Source organism: Watersipora subatra, chromosome 10 (assembly GCF_963576615.1).
Source record: "Watersipora subatra chromosome 10, tzWatSuba1.1, whole genome shotgun sequence".
Lineage (NCBI taxonomy): Eukaryota > Metazoa > Bryozoa > Gymnolaemata > Cheilostomatida > Watersiporidae > Watersipora > Watersipora subatra.
In genome coordinates, this window is record NC_088717.1 from 42902585 (window position 1) to 42921268 (window position 18684).

The window sequence follows — 18684 nt, forward strand, 5'->3', positions numbered from 1 at the left end:
TATCTTTTAGAACAGTCAAACCCTGTTCTGCTTTTGGTTTTCTAGAATAAAAAAATTCAACAATCCTGCATCACAGGCACTGGACTAATATGTTTTTATATATATTTTTTTAAGCTTTCGTAAAACCTTTTTGCACATCACTATATACATGATGCATCTTAGATACGAATGTGATTATTAGCATAGACAGATATAGACAATATGTTGTATGACAATAGACCAAACAAAAACACTTACCTAACCAAGCAAATAATATTACGAAAACAGATAATAACCCGTATTTAATGATCGCCATTGTTAAAACAGTAGTTTACTAGTTTTCGCAAATATGTTTTGAAGGATAACCATGCGGTAGCGTGACTGAAAGACCAGCCTACAAAATCCCAATAGCGCAGCCTCCGGAAGCATTTGCTACACCTCTAGCGTAACGATATGTCATTCGAGACGGCGGGCTAATGTCAAGAGTGGTACGTGGATTCGGAAACCGACTTCGTATACCTGAAGTTGTTTCCTCTTATATCAAAAGTGCGTTTGCGACTGATTCCAAGTTTTGATAACCTGCATGATTTTTTAACATGCATTAAAAGACTGTGACTAGTAATGCACACTTTTCAAACAATCATTGTTGTCACATGACACTTTGTATACTGAGAAAAGCTCATAACTATCTCTGAATGGAAGTCTTATAGATTTAATGATTTATAAAATTCGATGAAATAAAACAAATACAACAAAAATAAATTTGCATTAGCAGCAATTTTAAAGTACTTATATGCTTAAAGTTTCTGATATGCAAAATGGAAATATACAAAACACCTTTCTACCATAAACTTTGCCTGTAAAGCACAGTTATTACATAATAGTGTGAGCTATTAGCAAGTTAAGATTATGACTTTTCAGGCAAAAGATTCCAATGAAAAATAATGGAAAAAAATTAGGCTACTCAGCTTAGCATATCACCTACTAAACTTTGTAGAGCACCTGCTTACTGTATCATAATAGCGAGACAAGAAAATCCACATTATGGCTTAAAATTGCATAGCAACAAAAGTAACGTAGGTGAATATTATAAAAAAGAATGAAACTAGAAAAGATGTGATAACATTTCAATTGCTAATAGTGTCATCCCTTTTAAGGAAGTCTCCCAGTAGGCGTTTAGTAGACTCATAGGTGACAAAGAGTGCTGCTGTAGCTGGTACAGTTCTGATTAGGGTGGGGACAATGCCAGAGTAAAGACCAATGACACCTAAAAAAATACATTGCTCTTTAATTAGGTAAGAGGTATTAACAATAGGATGCGCTTCATTGTTTGCTTCATCTTTCAACTGTTATATAATTTTGTACCTTGCAAAATGTTTTTACATGATACACTTAGACTTACCATCACTTTTATAAACAAACTTTTAAGTACGATGTAAAATTAGAGCAAATATTTGTCCAACATGGACTATCCAAACCTCTCGAAGCATTACAGCTTTACAAGCATGTATACAAAAACTAATTGAAATTATGAATAAAACAAAATAATAAAAAGTATAAGGTCGATTAATCATAAGTATAGTTAGGGTTAGCTGTGTGTTTCTACTACTTACTCTACTACCAAAGCTAAAGATTACCGAGACTATACTTTCATTCAGGTGTATCTAAGGTAAAGCAACAGTAAAAACTTATTTTCTTTATTATGATAGTTTCACATATATAGTAGAAATTCTACAGCGTAAACCTTTTATGTAAATTCTACATAGTGTAAAGAATTTGTGTAAAGTTTATGTTTCGTACTGTGTAAGAAATTTTATATATCAAAGGGTCAATTTTATATAACAAGTGTGCACAAAGGTGCACAACTTGCACCTTTGTGCAAGTGAACTTGCACAAAGGTGCAAGTTCTCAAATTCGATTCCAGTAACAAGAGTTCCATAGTTGGCTTTAAGAATGTCATTTGATTTTTTGCAGAGCTTGAGAAAAAAATCGATGTACATATATATGGGGTATATCTATTATATATACTACAACGATCTTGGAAAGGATTATGCAATTTACATGTATTTTACTGTTCATCAAACGTACAATCCTTATAGCGTAAACATTCTTGGATTGGAGTATCTATGATATAGGCAGGTCTACTGTATTCATAATTCGACATTTCATTTTAAAAGTCATTATACGCATCCTAAATGTTTCATTCGTAAGTTTATGATCAATTAGAGGAAACGATCAAAACTGCAATTCTAAATTATTTTATTAAAACAATATAAACTTCATTTTAACCTGACACCCCATGAATTTAATGCAGAAATAGATCCCAGTTGCAGCTGGATCAGGATACCATTGTCACATGAGCACCTGAGACACCACTTAGCAGATCTCTACCTGAGCGACAAATTATGAAAATCTTACATACCGCAAACAACTAGTTAAATTAAAAAAAGCCACCAGAATGGCATAGAGCAATTCTTATTATAAACATTGAAGAATGCTGCTGTTTGCGTTCTATGCAGTAAAGAAAGTTTGCTATTTTTTTCGAGGCAAAAACCCATTCCTTTAATAGCAATTATTCATATAAAATTGCAGTTGTCATATAATCTGCTTTACAAACTGAGCATAAAAGTATGCTTTACTTTCATCCATCTCTAGCAGGTCATTCACTTAGGGGTAAACCAGATGACTCGCTTCGCTTGAGTTGAAAATGTTTCTTTTCCTAAATTTCATAAACCAGCAGTGATAAAGAGGCTCAAAACAGTGATAATAGAGTGACTCAAAACAGTGATAATAGAGTGATTCAAAACAGTGATAATAGAGTGATTCAAAACAGTGATGATAGAGTGACTCAAAACAGTGATAATAGAGTGACTCAAAACAGTGATAATAGAGTGACTCAAAACAGTGATAATAGAGTGATTCAAAACAGTGATAATAGAGTGATTCAAAACAGTGATAATAGAGTGATTCTAAACAGTGATAATAGAGTGACTCAAAACAGTGATAATAGAGTGATTCAAAACAGTGATAATAGAGTGATTCAAAACAGTGATAATAGAGTGATTCAAAACAGTGATGATAGAGTGATTCAAAACAGTGATAATAGAGTGATTCAAAACAGTGATGATAGAGTGATTCAAAACAGTGATAATAGAGTGACTCAAGACAGCGACAATAGAGTTAATCACACTATGTTAGATATTTTAGTAAGTAGTTTGGACCATGCTACCCACCAATTCCCAAGCTTTCTATAAAATTGGTAAAGATTGTGGCCAATAACTAGTATGTTGTGTACATAAAATGTATTTAATGTACACATAGATTACTACAATACGGAACGATGGCCAATAATACATACAGTGTAACAATATTGATTGTATAAAAGAACGAAATAAGGAAGCTGATGAAACCAACCTTCAGTGAGCAGCACATGCTTGAAGACAGTTCTGAAGTTGAGTTTATCGCCTAGGCTAGAGAGCACCTGAATACGGGACTTGACTAGATCAGCGGGGAAGATAACGAGCCAGAGGCAGCATCCACCGACACCGCCAGCAAGGGCTGTCCTTGCCATGCCTATAGGCAGATAACACAAGATGAGCTATGCTAAAATATTAGGGATCACTTAGAGGGAATTCATTCGTCCAATAACCAATTTTACCTTGACTACTTAACCTTGACTACACCAAGCCTACAAATGAATGTGTACAAACGCCATCATCATCATCGCTAAAATAGGTATTTTGATTCCTTACTTTACCTGTTGTCTAACCTACAACTGGAGAATATTTCATCGCGGGTGAGGCACAACTAACAACTAGTTGAGAAAGTTGTATTTTTATCCTAACTTTAACTTGTTCTGACAGTAATTGCTCCTTTTATGTAGCTAAACGGTCTGCAAAACTTGTGTTTCCAGATGCAATTAACCAAAACATAAACAAATCATTGATCTTAAAGCTGCAACCTAATATCAAATATGTTGCTGCGGTGAATACTGTCGGTGTTGCAACCTCATTTCCGCTGAGTTATTGCTACTCGCACATATTCACGCATGCCCGACATGATGACTCGGCGGATGACATGAAATCGGATAAAAAATAATATGCAGCTAGTTTTTACAATGTAAGAAAATTTGAAGCTTTGCAAAACAATCAATTAGAACATCAGCGATATGCAAATATACAAAAGCATTTATAGTGTATCCAAAATAAACCAACCCCTCGGGTTTTTTTACGTCATCACCCTGTTCGCACATGCGCTCGTCCACGAAAAAGCCGCCATCTTTGTAGAAAACAATGTCATTCTTTTGGTTAATAGTATTTTTCGGTGTTGTTTTGATACTAAAATAAAAAGTTTGCAAACAAAAGCGTTGTTTGCAATAATTAATTGCAGAAGCTTCGTGTTTTTAACGATAAAAAATGTCCATAAAGATGGCAGACAATGATAGAATGACGTCACGAGAAAACGAAAGATAGACGGCTCCGTATAAACACTGCAAGTTTTATGAAATGTGAAACATAATTTGAGCACAATGACCATATATGAATATTTTAACCTGAGCATCCGGCAAATGCTAGTCATGCTTTTTTGGGTCTGATAAGCAGTAAGTAGCAAGTGACAATTCATCGTCAGTTGACTGTATTCAAATTCTTAAAAACTGTTGTTTATAAAAAACCATTTATGTTTTTGAAATTTGCTTTGCAAGTTTTAAAAACATAAATTGGCTATTACATTGTCAACAGGCAAACAGGACAATGTATAAGGCACTGCAGAACAGGAATAACCGGTAAGTTACACTCATACCTATATCATCCTTGCTTTGTCCAGCCTTACAGAAAAGAGACCTTGTATACTCATAACCACCAAAAAATACAAAATATCCGGGCATTTCTCTCAGCCACGTCGACGAAAGTCCATTGAATAATCCTAAGAAACCTTCCTGTCGTATAATCTGTCTCGTTAACTGCCATGGTGTACTGTAACAATAGCGAACTCGTTTGGCGCATTCAGTTATGATGCTAAATATCAATTAACATTCAAACTCAAAAGAGATTACTCTTTGCAGAACAATCCGGTACTTACGAATATCCACTTTGTGAAAATCGAATTCTCATAAAAGGAAAGACATTAAAATCAGCAAAAATCTCATCAATTTGTTTACTAGCACAAAAATCACCAAAGTATTATTTAGAGAAGGACTCCAGAACAAAACATAGCCTGAGATACACCATAAGATAATAACAGCAGAAGATACACATCTGGCCTCAGGTATACCATAAGATAATAACAGTATGAGGTACCAACGTAGCCTCAGGTATACCATGAAATAATGACAGTAGGAGGTACAAACCGAACATCAGTTACCGTATACTATGAGAAAACGGTATGAGGTACAAAACTAGCTTCAGATATGCAATAAGATAATGACAGCGCAAGGGACAAACCTAACCTCAGGTATGCCGCAAGGTAATGATAACGGTGGGAGGTAAAGAATCTAGCCTCAGGTATACCTAAAGATAAGAGTGGGAGGTACGAAACCTAGCATCAGGGATACCGTAAGATAACAGTGGGAGGTAAAAACCTAGTCATAGGTATGCCATAACATATTAACAGTAGGAGTAAACCCAGCCTCAGGTATATCATAAGTAGCTGGTTCTCTACCAATGTTTAAACAAACCACACAGCAACTGCGGCAGCATTTGTAACATAGGCTACACTATAGTCATGACAGCATATAGCAAGTGTATAAAGATAGTTTATCTATAATTATATTATCTCGGGAAATCCCTTTATCGAATTCTGGTGCTAAATTGTGTACTTTTCTGTGATTCGAGTGGAAGTTAAACACGGCAGGGATTTATCGTTTGGGTTATTTAATAAGGAAAGGAAATGGGAACTTGAAATCACCCAATGTGAATCATTCAGCGGGTTTGTTGGCAACATTAGGATAGCAAGTAAAAATACAAGCGAAAGGAACTTAACCAAGGCATAAGTTTCACCGGGTACCCTCTTGGCGGTACTACAAATAAAAAGGAATTTTTCATTATCGAACCAACATCACTCCCTAAAGGCTCGTTCACACTGTATCGCCGAAACTCGAGATTGTCTTTTCAGCGATTATTTGTCGATTATGTGCACCGTAAACCGATGATATCGCTGAGGCAATGCTGATATGTCGGGAAAGATTGCAGCATTAATTTTCCGATAATTTACCATGCATAAACGACAGTCTGTGAAATGAGCAACACTTTGGCGATGGTGATTGGTGGTCAGAAATTGTTTAATATATATTGCTCTTCATGATAGTTGCTGTGAGACTATTATTTCAGTGACCACATTGTGTAAGGTCGCAGAATATTCGCCGATGTTAACGTAGATGGGTTTGTGAGGGTGAGTAAAGTTACCATAAATGATCACTGAGGTATTGTGGGTTTAACTCTAACATACTATGATATAGTTTGAACCAGCCTTGGCTCTAGCATGCACTAAGGTCACTGCCAAGTGTCGTCAGTATAATGTACGGAATATGACATTAAAAAAAAAGTCAATGCTTTGTTTTTACGGTTTAATCTAAATGAGTATTTTCAGGTGTATCTAGCAATCTCACACAAAAGTTAATGAGGAATCAAATTCAGGGCATGTGTTCAGTCGATCAATTCTTTATTTAGGTATTGCGGAGTGGTGACCATGAACTCTTGCGGGTCTAGAACCAATAGAACACAGTAACCAGCTTGCCGGTTTATGACTATGTACATGTACACATAATTTTGAGATGAGCCAAAGACTATCATGACTTCGTGCACAAAGCTTACTACTAATTATATTGCAATATCGTATTGCTATACTTTTTAAATTCAGTTTTCTGCTCAAAAAACTTGACAGGATTTTTAATAAAGCTAATATCATCCAAACAAAAAATGAAAAACTTTACTTTTCATCTATAAACCAAGCCTAATCTTAAATTTCTTCTATACAGTGCACCCTCGGGCTACGATGATCCTTTATACAATTTTTTTCTCTTTACGCTATGGAACACGATGGTTTTTCGCCCTCGCCATATGACATTTTTTCGCCATACAACATAAACAAAAGTTTTTCTTAAAGTTTGAATTTGGCAATCGGTGTGCTGAATGCATTGGAATAACAAAGATGCTGATACGCTACTCGCCGAAATCCCCTCCACAACGCATGAAAGAGATATCATGCTTACGATTTTTCAGTTCAGTGTTATTCATTGTAAGTTATAGTAAAAAAAAAACCAGAAACAGGTGATAAAATTTTAGCTGATGACAAAGTTGAAGTTTAGTAAAATACTAAAACTTAGCATCAAGTATGTGTTCAGTGAGTTAAATTCATTTAAGTTAAATTCAACGCTTATGTTATAAATCTGTCTCGAAGGTAAGAACTCCCTATGGTAAGTACTGTACATTGTGATGTTACAGTTTCTTGCAGATCATAACCACTAAACACACTAAAGTTACTGAAGGTAACTATAGTTACCAAGGTTAACATTTTTTGTTACTAATTTTTAATATGTACAGAACACATAGAATTTTGGTGAATTTTACCAGGGCGTGTAAAATAGTTGCTATAGATTTCTATACCCCTATAAAAGACATTGTCGTCTTATGATGCCGAGACTAAAACAAATTAAAATCGTACGACGAGGGGCCACTGTATAGCTTCAAGCAAGTTTTTATGAAAGCAGCATTAACAATGCATAGCTGGCAGCTCTTGAATGAAGCATCAAAAAAGGTCAATGTAAAGTTCATTTTAGAACAAATCGAAAAGAAAACAAGTTGTATCCTATTGATGGTTGTACAATTACTGTGTCAGGCCTCCAACACAACTAACAGAAAAATATTTACTACAACCATTCTCTGCAAAACGATTCCAGCAATAACCAACGTTGCAAATTAACATCTAAACTAGCATCTAAACTAACATCCTACCTTGCAGGGTTAAAACGCTAGTGATCAACCACTATAAACAGCTGATCAAATAGCAAAATGAGAAGACAACTACTATATGAATCAAAATGATTTACATGTACCTTTAACCATGGTAAGCCATAACAGAAAAATTGTGTTTCAACTCTGAAAACTCATTTCAAAATAAACAATGATCTAGTTATAATGAAACAAATTTATATATTAAACTCATAATGTCGCTAATTGAAAACAAATGAACAATTGTTGTATGAATGATGAAGCAAGAGACAGAGTAGAGACAATGATTCATTTTTACTGTTCGCAGTTGAACTGCTTGTCTCCTCTAACCTCAACAAAGGTCATTCCTTCAACTAGTCACTCATAACTCAGTGTTCACCAATCAATTACATAACTAACATGTGCAGCAATGATAGCATATTTACATAGTTTGATGTGCCACGGCAGTACCAGACTTAGAGGCTTCGGCAAGCGTCTGCAGACGACATTTGATGAGCTCAGTAGGACAGAGCGTGAATGAAGAGAAGAAAGCAGCGAAGAAGCCAGCGGAAGCATTGTGCACCGTGTCCAAGTTGGAAACATCTTTTCCTATAACATCATGGATGTTCATGGTAAGTAAAATAACTGTCACATCTTTGTAGTGCCTTTTTTAAATAGTGCACAAGAGGCGGCAAATGCATAATCAAGCATAGTACGAGACACCAATCATTGCCATTATGTTTTGCTAGAAAGCAAAAATGATAGCTAAAAAGCAGTAAACCAACAGCCTTATATTGGTTTACTAGCCACTTCAAAAATAATTATCTTCTATTGCCCAGTCTTAACCACTGTTTCCTTGGTACAAATTATGTAGAAATGGAGTTGTGTGCACGTTGAGTTACCATGCGAAAAGTGTTTTAATGGATATTTGAATGTTGCGCATCAACCCTGGTGCTTAGTTAACAAAGATAGGATTATTCTGCCAGAGAACATTGCGATGCACTCCAGTATCATCAAATCGAAATAGGAGTGACTCAAATGTGAAATATACTTAAGGTATAATAGCTGGAGCTGCATTTTCTGGCGCATCATCTGCAAAAGCCAATTCCCCAATCACAAATGGGAAACATTTGATAAAGATTTGCAAGAAAAAACTCGCTTGATTTGGACATTTATGCTGTTTCTATTTTGCAGATTGTTTCTATACTTGCGGATTGACACAAACTTGTGTAGATTAAACTTGTGTAGATTAAACTTGTGTAGATTAAACATGTCATGAAAACAAAGTGAATAGTCGCACCTTATCGTCTGCTTGACATCCTTTTGGACAAAATAAAAATAACATAAACAATTATCAGAGATTCCAAACAGTTTTATGCGGGAGACTTGCATGTACCAATTATATGTTGTGTATATTGCAACAGATACAATTCCTAAGGTAACTTGGGTGGCTTTTCTGTAGTTTTTTGTAACACTACAGACTGCTTTCCATCGCTGGTTGCACATAACCTTATTCCATCAATTTTATGAACATTTTTTCAAGTTCTGAAGAATCAAAAGAGAACAAAATGGTAAATCTAACAGCAAAACTACTACTTTATAAACATCTTTCTAACTTATTGGGTTAAATTTCGCCAAATTAAAAACTCTGCTCTAATAAGCTAAGCCCAGCATTTAAATTTGAACAATTAAAACACTTGCAACACTGCAAGGATGAGTAACAAAGGAACTCACCAACAACCTTCGCTACAGCAGTTTGACACATGCCATAAGCGCAGAAGAGCACACTGTTCTCAGCGATGTTGGCAGCAAGACTAGGGATGGTACCACGGTAGAGACCTTTGCTCAGTCCCTCACTGTTCAGCGTATTTCTAAAGCAGTGGTAGGTACTCCTATATAATTGTGGATATGTCTGCAGTTTCACCTAAAACAGTGATCTCTTATTAAATAAAAAAAGCTAGAAAGCTGACCAGGAAATTGTTTTTAGTACAGGAATGAGATCTCAGGCACACCAGAATTCTCATTTGGACCAAAGCCCAAGTCATACTTTAGCCCTCAACACCTATTCTATCCAATATAATTGCCTAGGTAAGATATATATGTACATATTTTACATTTGGAACTACATTTGCATGTGATGTCTTTTCATAACTACATCTATCATCATACATACATATCACATATCTAACATATTAACAGTAAATGGCTGTAGATAATCGGTAGGCCTAATCCTTCGCGGTTCAGCTTTCACGGCTTCAGTACTTTGTGGGGTGAAAATATACATTTAAAAATTGAAAATAAACAGAAATAGAAAACTAAAATACTTGAAATACATAAATATATCTCATACTATTGCCTCGTGAGATCTCTCCACGAGCAGCATTGTGGTACATCACAATGTGTTGTTTTTCATATTTTGTTAAATGCAAAAAGTGTTTGTGGCACCCTTCATCATACCATTAAAACTCCCTCGCCTCTCAAAGTTGTCTAATAAATTTTTTAGACTTTTTCTAAAGTATAAAAAACTTACCATTATTAAAAAAGCTAGATCTCGAGTTTATAAGCTTCTATTTCGAGGATTTGCACTTTTCGTGCACACACGGCCAGATTAACTACAAAAAAATAATAGACTACCGCAGTCGAACAATTTTAAAATAAAAAAAACATTGCAAAATCAATTTAAAGTATGTATGAGTGAAAATACAGCTGCTTGTGATAATACAGAAAAACCAAAAAACTAAATCTATATGCTAAATGAAGTATTATTAAAACTCTATGAATTTTATTAACTCTCTGAAACAGGATGCTTCTTTGCATTTTCGTGAACTTCTATTTCCGGCTTTTCGTAAGGTTCAATTGCTAAATCGCAGTGAAGGTCAATAATTTTCACGTTGATAATTGTATTATCTAGAGTAAGAATGGCCTCTACATTCTCTCACTGTTTGGTCAGACAAATACAGTCTGATATCCCATTTTTACATTTGCACCAGTGTCGAGAGGTACCAGTATCGACCATCAAAGCTTTGAATACAAAAAGCTTTTGCAGCAACAGTAACCTTTTTTTGTACACACACTTCCATGTACTCATTGTTTATTTTTCCTCTTAATTTATTTACATAATCAATATAATAATATTAACATATTGTTTTGTTACTATTTTTAATGTTGATGATTTTTACGGCAAGGCGATTGCATTAGATAATTACTACGGGTTTCTGTACCACTCTATGTATGTCTATAGCCTACAATAACTTCGCATGGCAACACTGGCATGTGAAAATTGGCATGCAAATTTGCATGCCACTGAAACGAATTAAAACCATATACCGGTAATTGTATACCAAATAATTTTTCATTGTAATCGTAGCAAAACAGACTTACTTTACTTTTAGCCATTACTTGCTAATGATTTCACATTCACATTTAAGCACCATTAAATTTTTATTTTACCTCTTAATTTATTTCAATAAAACACCTCTTTCAAATTATGAAGTTTGAAAGTTACAGTTGTTTGAAAAAGTTAGAAAACCTTTACAGTTGTTTTTATTTTCTCTCCTAATTTATTTCAACTACACAAATACAAGTACACTTCTACACAACTACACTTTTCTCATGATATGTAGTTTGAAAGTTATAACGGCAAATTTTGTTATATGTTAAATAAAAATTAAATTTCTGTCCAAAGACTTTTCTATTACCTGGGCAACACCGGGTAGCACAGCTAGTAGTATATATATATATATATATATATATATATATACAAACACATAGGCAACCGCTTCACCGAAGAATGATGGTCAAATAGAGGTGGCATTCAATTAAAGGGTGGCACTCTATTTTTTAACCCCGATATAATGACAGTCAAATAGAGGTGGTGTGCAACTTAAGGTTTTACTGTATATAGACTAGCCTAACGCATGGCATAGAAAGGGTAATAAAACAATTACCCAATGAATTTGAGTCACTTACCTGGTAAGCCATTAAAGGTAAATTTACCTTTACTAAAAGGTAAGTTTACCTTTACCAAAGCAATCGCTGTGTTTGCAGATGGCTTAATAATCGTTACATTACCATAACTGTCAACCTTGCTAGTTAATGACCCCAAAAACTTCAAGCGTGATTAGTCTTAACGGATATGATGAATGTGATAACAGAGATTGACAGCTTGGCTATCGTAGTGTAGTGGATTTGATTGCTGGTCTGCCAACCGAGAGGTTTTGAGATCAACTCATCAAATATATATAATCAAGCTGTATTATATAAAATTGCAGCGTAGATCTTACTGTGCAGCAAACAGTGTGAAAATCAATTTAAATTTACTTTGAAGAGATACGCACTGGATGCAAAATGACCGTAATCATGAAAGTTGAACTAAAAGTGATAAACAAAATTTGTCGATTAAAACCAATAGTACCATAGTTATTGTAGTGGTTAAAAAGTTAAAGGTTGACTTGCAACAAAATTCACATTACAGTTATTTGGTATCAAAAGATTCACCCCGTCTTACTCTGTTGTGTTGTAGGTGCCAAATATGTGGAAATGTTATTACAAGCTCTTAAAAGCTCAAAAACGAAAATTCCCCATAGATTGGAATTTCTTTATTTCTCTGACGTAGTCATGAAATTTGGTTATTGTCTTGTCACGTATGTTCTCATGTGAATGGCCAATACAAAGCTCAATATAAAACTTAACGTAGTACTGGTTTATGACAAGCACTTCGGGTTTACCAAAGACCCCGTATCAAATATAGATGCTCACTACTTTACAGTTTTGTTTCGGTTTGGTCTAATCGGCAAGTCGTAATCTGATCATGTGACCCAATACTTCGCAAATAATTTCTGCAGCACTTTTCGATTATCACAAGTGACCAACAGGCTTGTCATGATTATCAGACAATGATATGTACTCCTTCAAGCTAAGGCTAAAAAATTAAACGAATTTTTACGGTAAGTTATAAGATATCACTGCTCAAAGTGACAGCATTACAATGACGATAAGACAGACGCGTAAGAACAATAGACATGGTTTTATTGAATGCGTGAAGTATATTTGTGAAAATATTTCGACGAATAAGGTTGCATGAAAGTGTAAACAGAAACCATCTACCACAGCTACGTCACATTTGAGCCGTTTTGGAAAGAGAATCCAAACTACGGCGGTCTCGTGTGGCTGCGATTAACCGTTCGTTTTTGAGCTTTTAGGAGCTTGTAATCACATTTCCACATATTTTGCCCCTACAACACAACAGAGTAAGACATGGTGAATATTTTCATATCAAATAACTGTAATGTGAATTTTGTTGCAAGTCAACCTTTAAGTTAAGTTTCTTTTCCATTTGAAGTGCCAAAGGGTGCATTTGGGAAAATCATGGAATGGATTTAGCAATTTAAATTTATTTTACTGTTCGTATAATATAAATTCCTATAACGTATGCATTCTTGGAACAGATAATTTACCTTTAGGAGCATCTACTGTGTGACTTTCATACAGTTCACCGTATATTTATAAGCAATCCCTAGATCATTATTTGCTCTAAGAACAACAGATAACAACATATACAGGATCGTACAAAAAAAGGCTTACGTTCTGCTGAGAATGGAAAATGGATTGTCCCATGAATACGGATTACCATTACCTTGATAGTGTCCAACGGCTGTCCAACAAAGACTGTAGCAATTCCTCCTAGCGTACCTCCGGTAAAATCTATTCCAGCATCAATAGCTGCAGCGAATGCTGTCTGTGTTGCCATGTCCTTTTCACGGAGTTATCACTACTTGCGCATATTCAAGCGAGCGCAATGTGGTGATTCTTCAGATAACATGAAATCAGATAAAAAACAATCAGCAACTAGCTCTCACAATGCAAGAAACTTTGGAGGTTGTGCAAGACAATCAGGTATAACATAAGCGATATGCAAAGATACCAAAGCATTTATAGTGTGTCCAGAATGAACCAATACCTGGTTCAGGTGAACACTGTAAGTTTTATGAAATATGGAACGCAATTTAGACACAATGACCATATATAAATATTTTAACTCAAGAACCCAGCAGGCGCTAGTAATATTGGGTCTGACGGTCAGTAATTGGCAATTGACAATTCATTTATATTTGCCTGATGAGCATTCAATTTTCTAAAAACACGCCGCAAATTTCAAAAACATAAATTGGCTATTACACTATCAGTTATTGGCAAAAAACTTCAAAACCTCATCAGAGTATCAAATAAAAATAAATTTACTCTGAGATAAGCTATAGATAGACAGTGGAAGACAAAACCAGGAACAACTACAAATTTTAGTTTAGTAGGCCTAAAAACTGAGCCTTGTGAATGAGGTTATGTTTATTTTATTTGACCTCTAAGCATGAATTGTTACTACAGAAATGCGTTCTTGTATCCATGCTACTATGTTTGTTAAAATTTATTTGTTGTGAGTTTGTGAATTAATAGTTTGGGAAAAACTTTGTCAAATGCCTTGGAAGGTCAAACGATATTTGGTAGTAGGGCGCTTTTTGGTCTATAGCTTTCAGGGCATTATGAACCACATGGAGCAGCCGAGTGGAGGTTTTGGGTAATGATATCCTTTTCATTTATGTTTTTCCACATTTCCGATGCAATTACATGTTCTAATGTTTTCGATTCATAACTTGTTAGGCTTATAAGTCTGTAATTACCGCAACTCTCTGTTTCCTCCTAAAAAATTGGGCAAATGTCAGCTGATTTCCAGTTTGCTGGTAGTTACCTACTTGTAGGTCATCAATACTGGCTCATATAATGCAAGTAAGGCGTGTTGTAAATAAGGAGACACGCATAATAATAGTTTTGAGAGTATATGCAGATAATTTGTCTGAAACTCCTCCCTTTCTTGAATCTAGTCGTTGTAAGATTTCAGCTACACCTATTTGATTAATTTTCAAACTCTATCTATCATGCTTGACGCAATATTAAATTCTGGTATAGTGACATTATTGTGGCATATACCGATACAAAGCAGTCAGCTAGTTTAACTGCTATCTGTGGGCTCCGTGCATCAACAAAACTGTTAGGCTGGTTCGCAGAGATGGGATGCTTGCTCTAGAAAGCCTTAAGGCTCACTTCACAAATGAATTGAAAAGAATCGATCCTCTGGTATCTTTGACTTACTGTAGAATTGTATTGACTCGGAGCATCCTACCAGTAAGAATTGAATCTTTATTGTCACCATAGAGGATATGACTCGACTCTCTATTTTCAATAAGCAAAGCGATGAGCCAAATTGCACCAATCCTTCCTTTTATAATTACTGCATTGAAGGAAAGACCATCACAGAGAGTGATGTCTTATGTAACGCAATCTGTTACATAATTTGCACCAAAGCGGAGATCTCCATGCAGACCCATGTTGCTACCCGCACACGTTTCTAAAACTTTGATATCACTGCGTCTATTTTACTGGTCAATAATATGTATTACGCACTAGCTTTATCGTTTGCTTGTGAACTGACAACAAACCTATTTATAGGCTTTATAGCTGCTCGCGAATATCGTTCATTTTACTGAAAAGCCTTTATAACGACTCACCTTTGTACCTATACAAAAAAAAACGATTATGGATCGCACTGTTATCAGATCTACCCAAGTTTTGCCACAATAAATTGAGTAAGTTAGGTTATCATTGTGCCAAAAACAAACCAGTTGCATAATTTTACCTTTACTCAAGAAACAGAGAATAAAATCACGGTTTCAACTTTGTTAATTCCAGTTTAAGATGAATTAAAGAAATATTGTAAACAGCAATCTAAACGTATTTCTGCTAGTGAAATCCTTTTACACTGGACCAATGATATTTTTGGCTACTACATTTTTATATCAAATAATGTGTGTTTGTGCTTTAGTCAAACTGCAACAACAGTAGCGATAGCAAAAACTTTTTTCTATTGTAGCCGGTTTCACTAAACTAGAAAAATATTAAACATTTCATTTGTTTTTCAAATGCATTGATTCTTGTGCAGAATTGTTTGATGATTCTAAAAAACTTTAAATTGAAGTTATATAATAGGAACTACTTTTACAGGAAAAATACCAAGTGTATGCCAGGAAAAAATGCACGCACAACTTAAATTCATTCAAAAAAGTCAATGAAAACCCAGTGAAATAGTTGATATATTTACTAGACAAACAGTCAATAAACTAAGCAAATGCATACATGTAGGTAAATTGGCAATTATAGATATTTTGATATATTGCCATAAATCAATTTGTATAACACTTTGAAGAGAATTGAATTTTTTTCATTTGGGAGAATTGAATTGAATAAGTGAAGTTAGGATAGCTAAAAAATTGAGAAGTAAATTTTGATGTTTTTGTTATGAATTGTGAATTGAGTCGATACTTACACGACATATGACGCAAAAAGAACAGGGAATCGAATTGCTAAAATTTTGAAAAGAACCGAAATAAATCAAGTCACTTTAAAGCCTTATAAACATCTCTACTGGTTTGCCTGACTTGACTGATTAACTTGATTGCACTGACAAAATTTTAGCCTGCAATGTAAGACAATGATGCTTGCGCAAATAAACCTTGTTAAACCTGAAAACTGCAGCTTCATTTGAATATGAAACTGCAGTTCTATTTGAATATGCAAAAACGTACTGTGTGTTGTCAGCTTTATTAGATGATTTTTCGATAAACGTTTCCGTGTCTTAGTAACCAACCTAAAGTTCACTTTGTAATAAAAAAAATGGATGATAAGTACGACACTGAGTTTCCGCCATTGTTGACGCAGAACAAAACCCTTAAAATGGAAAGGGTGGCCCTGAGAAGGGCCGAGGTGGTTGGTGGGACTACTGGCACTCAGAAGTCAATTTTGACTGGTGAGTCCAGTAGCCCGAGAGGGTCACTATCATCCCCGATGGAGTCTACCGATGGGCGGACGATCTTGGACTCCACTTCATGCCGTGGAGTAGGGCAAGCATCACGGGCTGGCCTCCAGTACGGCCTTCGGTCCTGCCGTGGCCTTTGGTAGCGTTGCCCTCGGTGATGGTGTTGGCGACGAGGTGAACCGACCTCGGTCTCTGGGATTCAGTCTGGGTAGACTGTGTTCTCCGGTGCTCAGCAGAGACGTGCGCATGCAGGAGAGGCTGAGTGGTGAACACCTCATCACAGGAGGAGCAGCGGTGTCTGTGTACACGAGCGTGCCTCTGTAGGTCACGCTCCTCGTGGCAAGAAAAATCGCAAAAGGTGCACGAGTGCTTCATGCTTGTAAAAGCGAATGAACTGTAAATCAGTGTGTACCCGTATTTATAGACAGTCAGCATGCGCAAGAGAGTTGATGACGTCTTTTCTAAGCCTATAATCCGGCAGCTTCAAAGTGCTGACTCAATGGATCTATATTACGTTCGTCGCAATTCGGACAAATTTGAATAGTCATTTATAAGGCACACGCTTAACACTTGTCCAATGTAGTGTATATGTATGGGTTATACTAGCAATTCTTTTATGTTAATCATTTATTACCATATTGTTCTAAGATTTGTATGTTACTATACAAACACTAAAAATTATTAATACTCGTATTGCGTGATTAGTTAGGGACAAATGTTATCGTTTTTGTATTCGAAATATGTTATTGTGGAATTGGTTGACCTAATTACTGTGCAGCCAATCAACTGTAGATTTTTCTTGGAATTGCTATATAACCTGTCAGTTTTATCATTGCTGGTGTGTTACTGCTTGGTACTGAGAGATATAACACCAATAAAGATACTGCGTTCTTTACAAACAAGCTCTGCTTGAGTTTGAAAAGCAAATAGGTATAACATTCTTGTCATTGTTTCTGACTTTAGCATTGTGATATTAGCCAGCGTATCATAGCTGCATTCACTATAAGTGCTATTGACCGAACATCAAGAATTATTGCGCTTGGCTTGCTAGGGTGTAATAGTTGCGAAAATTCACCATCGAGTCTGTTTATCGGCTCACCATCGAGTCTGTTTATCGGCTCACCATCGAGTCTGTTTATCGGCTCACCATCGAGTCTGTTTATCGGCTCACCCACGAGTCTGTTTATCGGCTCACCCGCGAGTCTGTTTATCGGCTCACCCGCGAGTCTGCTTATCGGCTCACCATCGAGTCTGTTTATCGGCTCACTCTCGAGTCTGTTTATCGGCTCACTCTCGAGTCTGTTTATCGGCTCACTCTCGAGTCTGTTTATCGGCTCACTCTCGAGTCTGTTTATCGGCTCACCCACAAGTCTGTTTATTGACTTATCAAGTTTGTGTGAATTCGCTCTTGAGTCGGGAGTTGTCTATCCTTGTCGAGTAGAATTTACTTCAACTTCAACCTACAGTCTATAGTATTATTATTTTTTTGTGTTCATTGATTTTCTCAATTTCTTCTCTTGAGCAGTTCATTTACAATTTTCGTATCACCATTATGATAATGATTATGCAAAGGCATGCTATCAATTTAAAACTCGTTTAGCTTAGACCTATATACTTCATCAGATAACCACTGGAGATATTGGTGGTGTAAAGTACAGCATAAATTGTCTATATTCGTCGATATACAGACCAACCTTTGTCTAGATTCGGACTTGACTAGGTTTCTTCTTGTCGGTGTTGGGAGTGTTTCTCGAAAGATTTGCAATGACCAGATACTAGTAGATTGTGTTTAGTACCCACAATGTAGCGAACTGTCGTAACAAATCAATGCGGAGAATAAAAAAGTAAGGCGTGGCTAACAGAAACTACTAAGTACTAAGAGCTTGGATAATTTCCTCGGGGCGTTAACGTGCAAAG

At 35.7% G+C, this 18684-nt stretch overlaps 1 protein-coding gene across 2 annotated transcripts; it reads right to left on the bottom strand.

Annotated features, from left to right (window-relative positions):
* Positions 1-675: 675 nt before the first annotated feature.
* On the bottom strand, positions 676-18557 carry LOC137405885 (mitochondrial ornithine transporter 1-like). Of its 2 annotated transcripts, none has more exons than XM_068092327.1 (7): positions 18462-18557; positions 13540-13712; positions 9639-9828; positions 8351-8513; positions 4780-4952; positions 3394-3552; positions 676-1246 (listed from the first exon to the last, which is right to left on the bottom strand). In XM_068092327.1, exons 2-7 carry the CDS (start codon positions 13651-13653, stop codon positions 1107-1109), a joined length of 939 nt encoding a protein of 312 aa, XP_067948428.1. In that variant the 5' UTR covers positions 13654-13712; positions 18462-18557; the 3' UTR covers positions 676-1106. The 2 variants fall into 2 exon arrangements, with proteins under 2 accessions (XP_067948428.1, XP_067948429.1); XM_068092328.1 differs by having other exon boundaries at positions 18458-18531.
* Positions 18558-18684: the final 127 nt, after the last annotated feature.

Coding starts and splice junctions, on each gene's coding strand:
- LOC137405885 (XM_068092327.1), bottom strand. CDS start 13,653: ATGGCAACACAGACAGCATTCGCTGCAGCTATTGATGCTGGAATAGAT. Junction 4,953..8,350: donor GCCGTGGCACATCAAACTAT/GTAAATATGCTA, acceptor CTATTGTTACAG/TACACCATGGCAGTTAACGA. Junction 3,553..4,779: donor ACAAAGCAAGGATGATATAG/GTATGAGTGTAA, acceptor ATCTGCCTATAG/GCATGGCAAGGACAGCCCTT.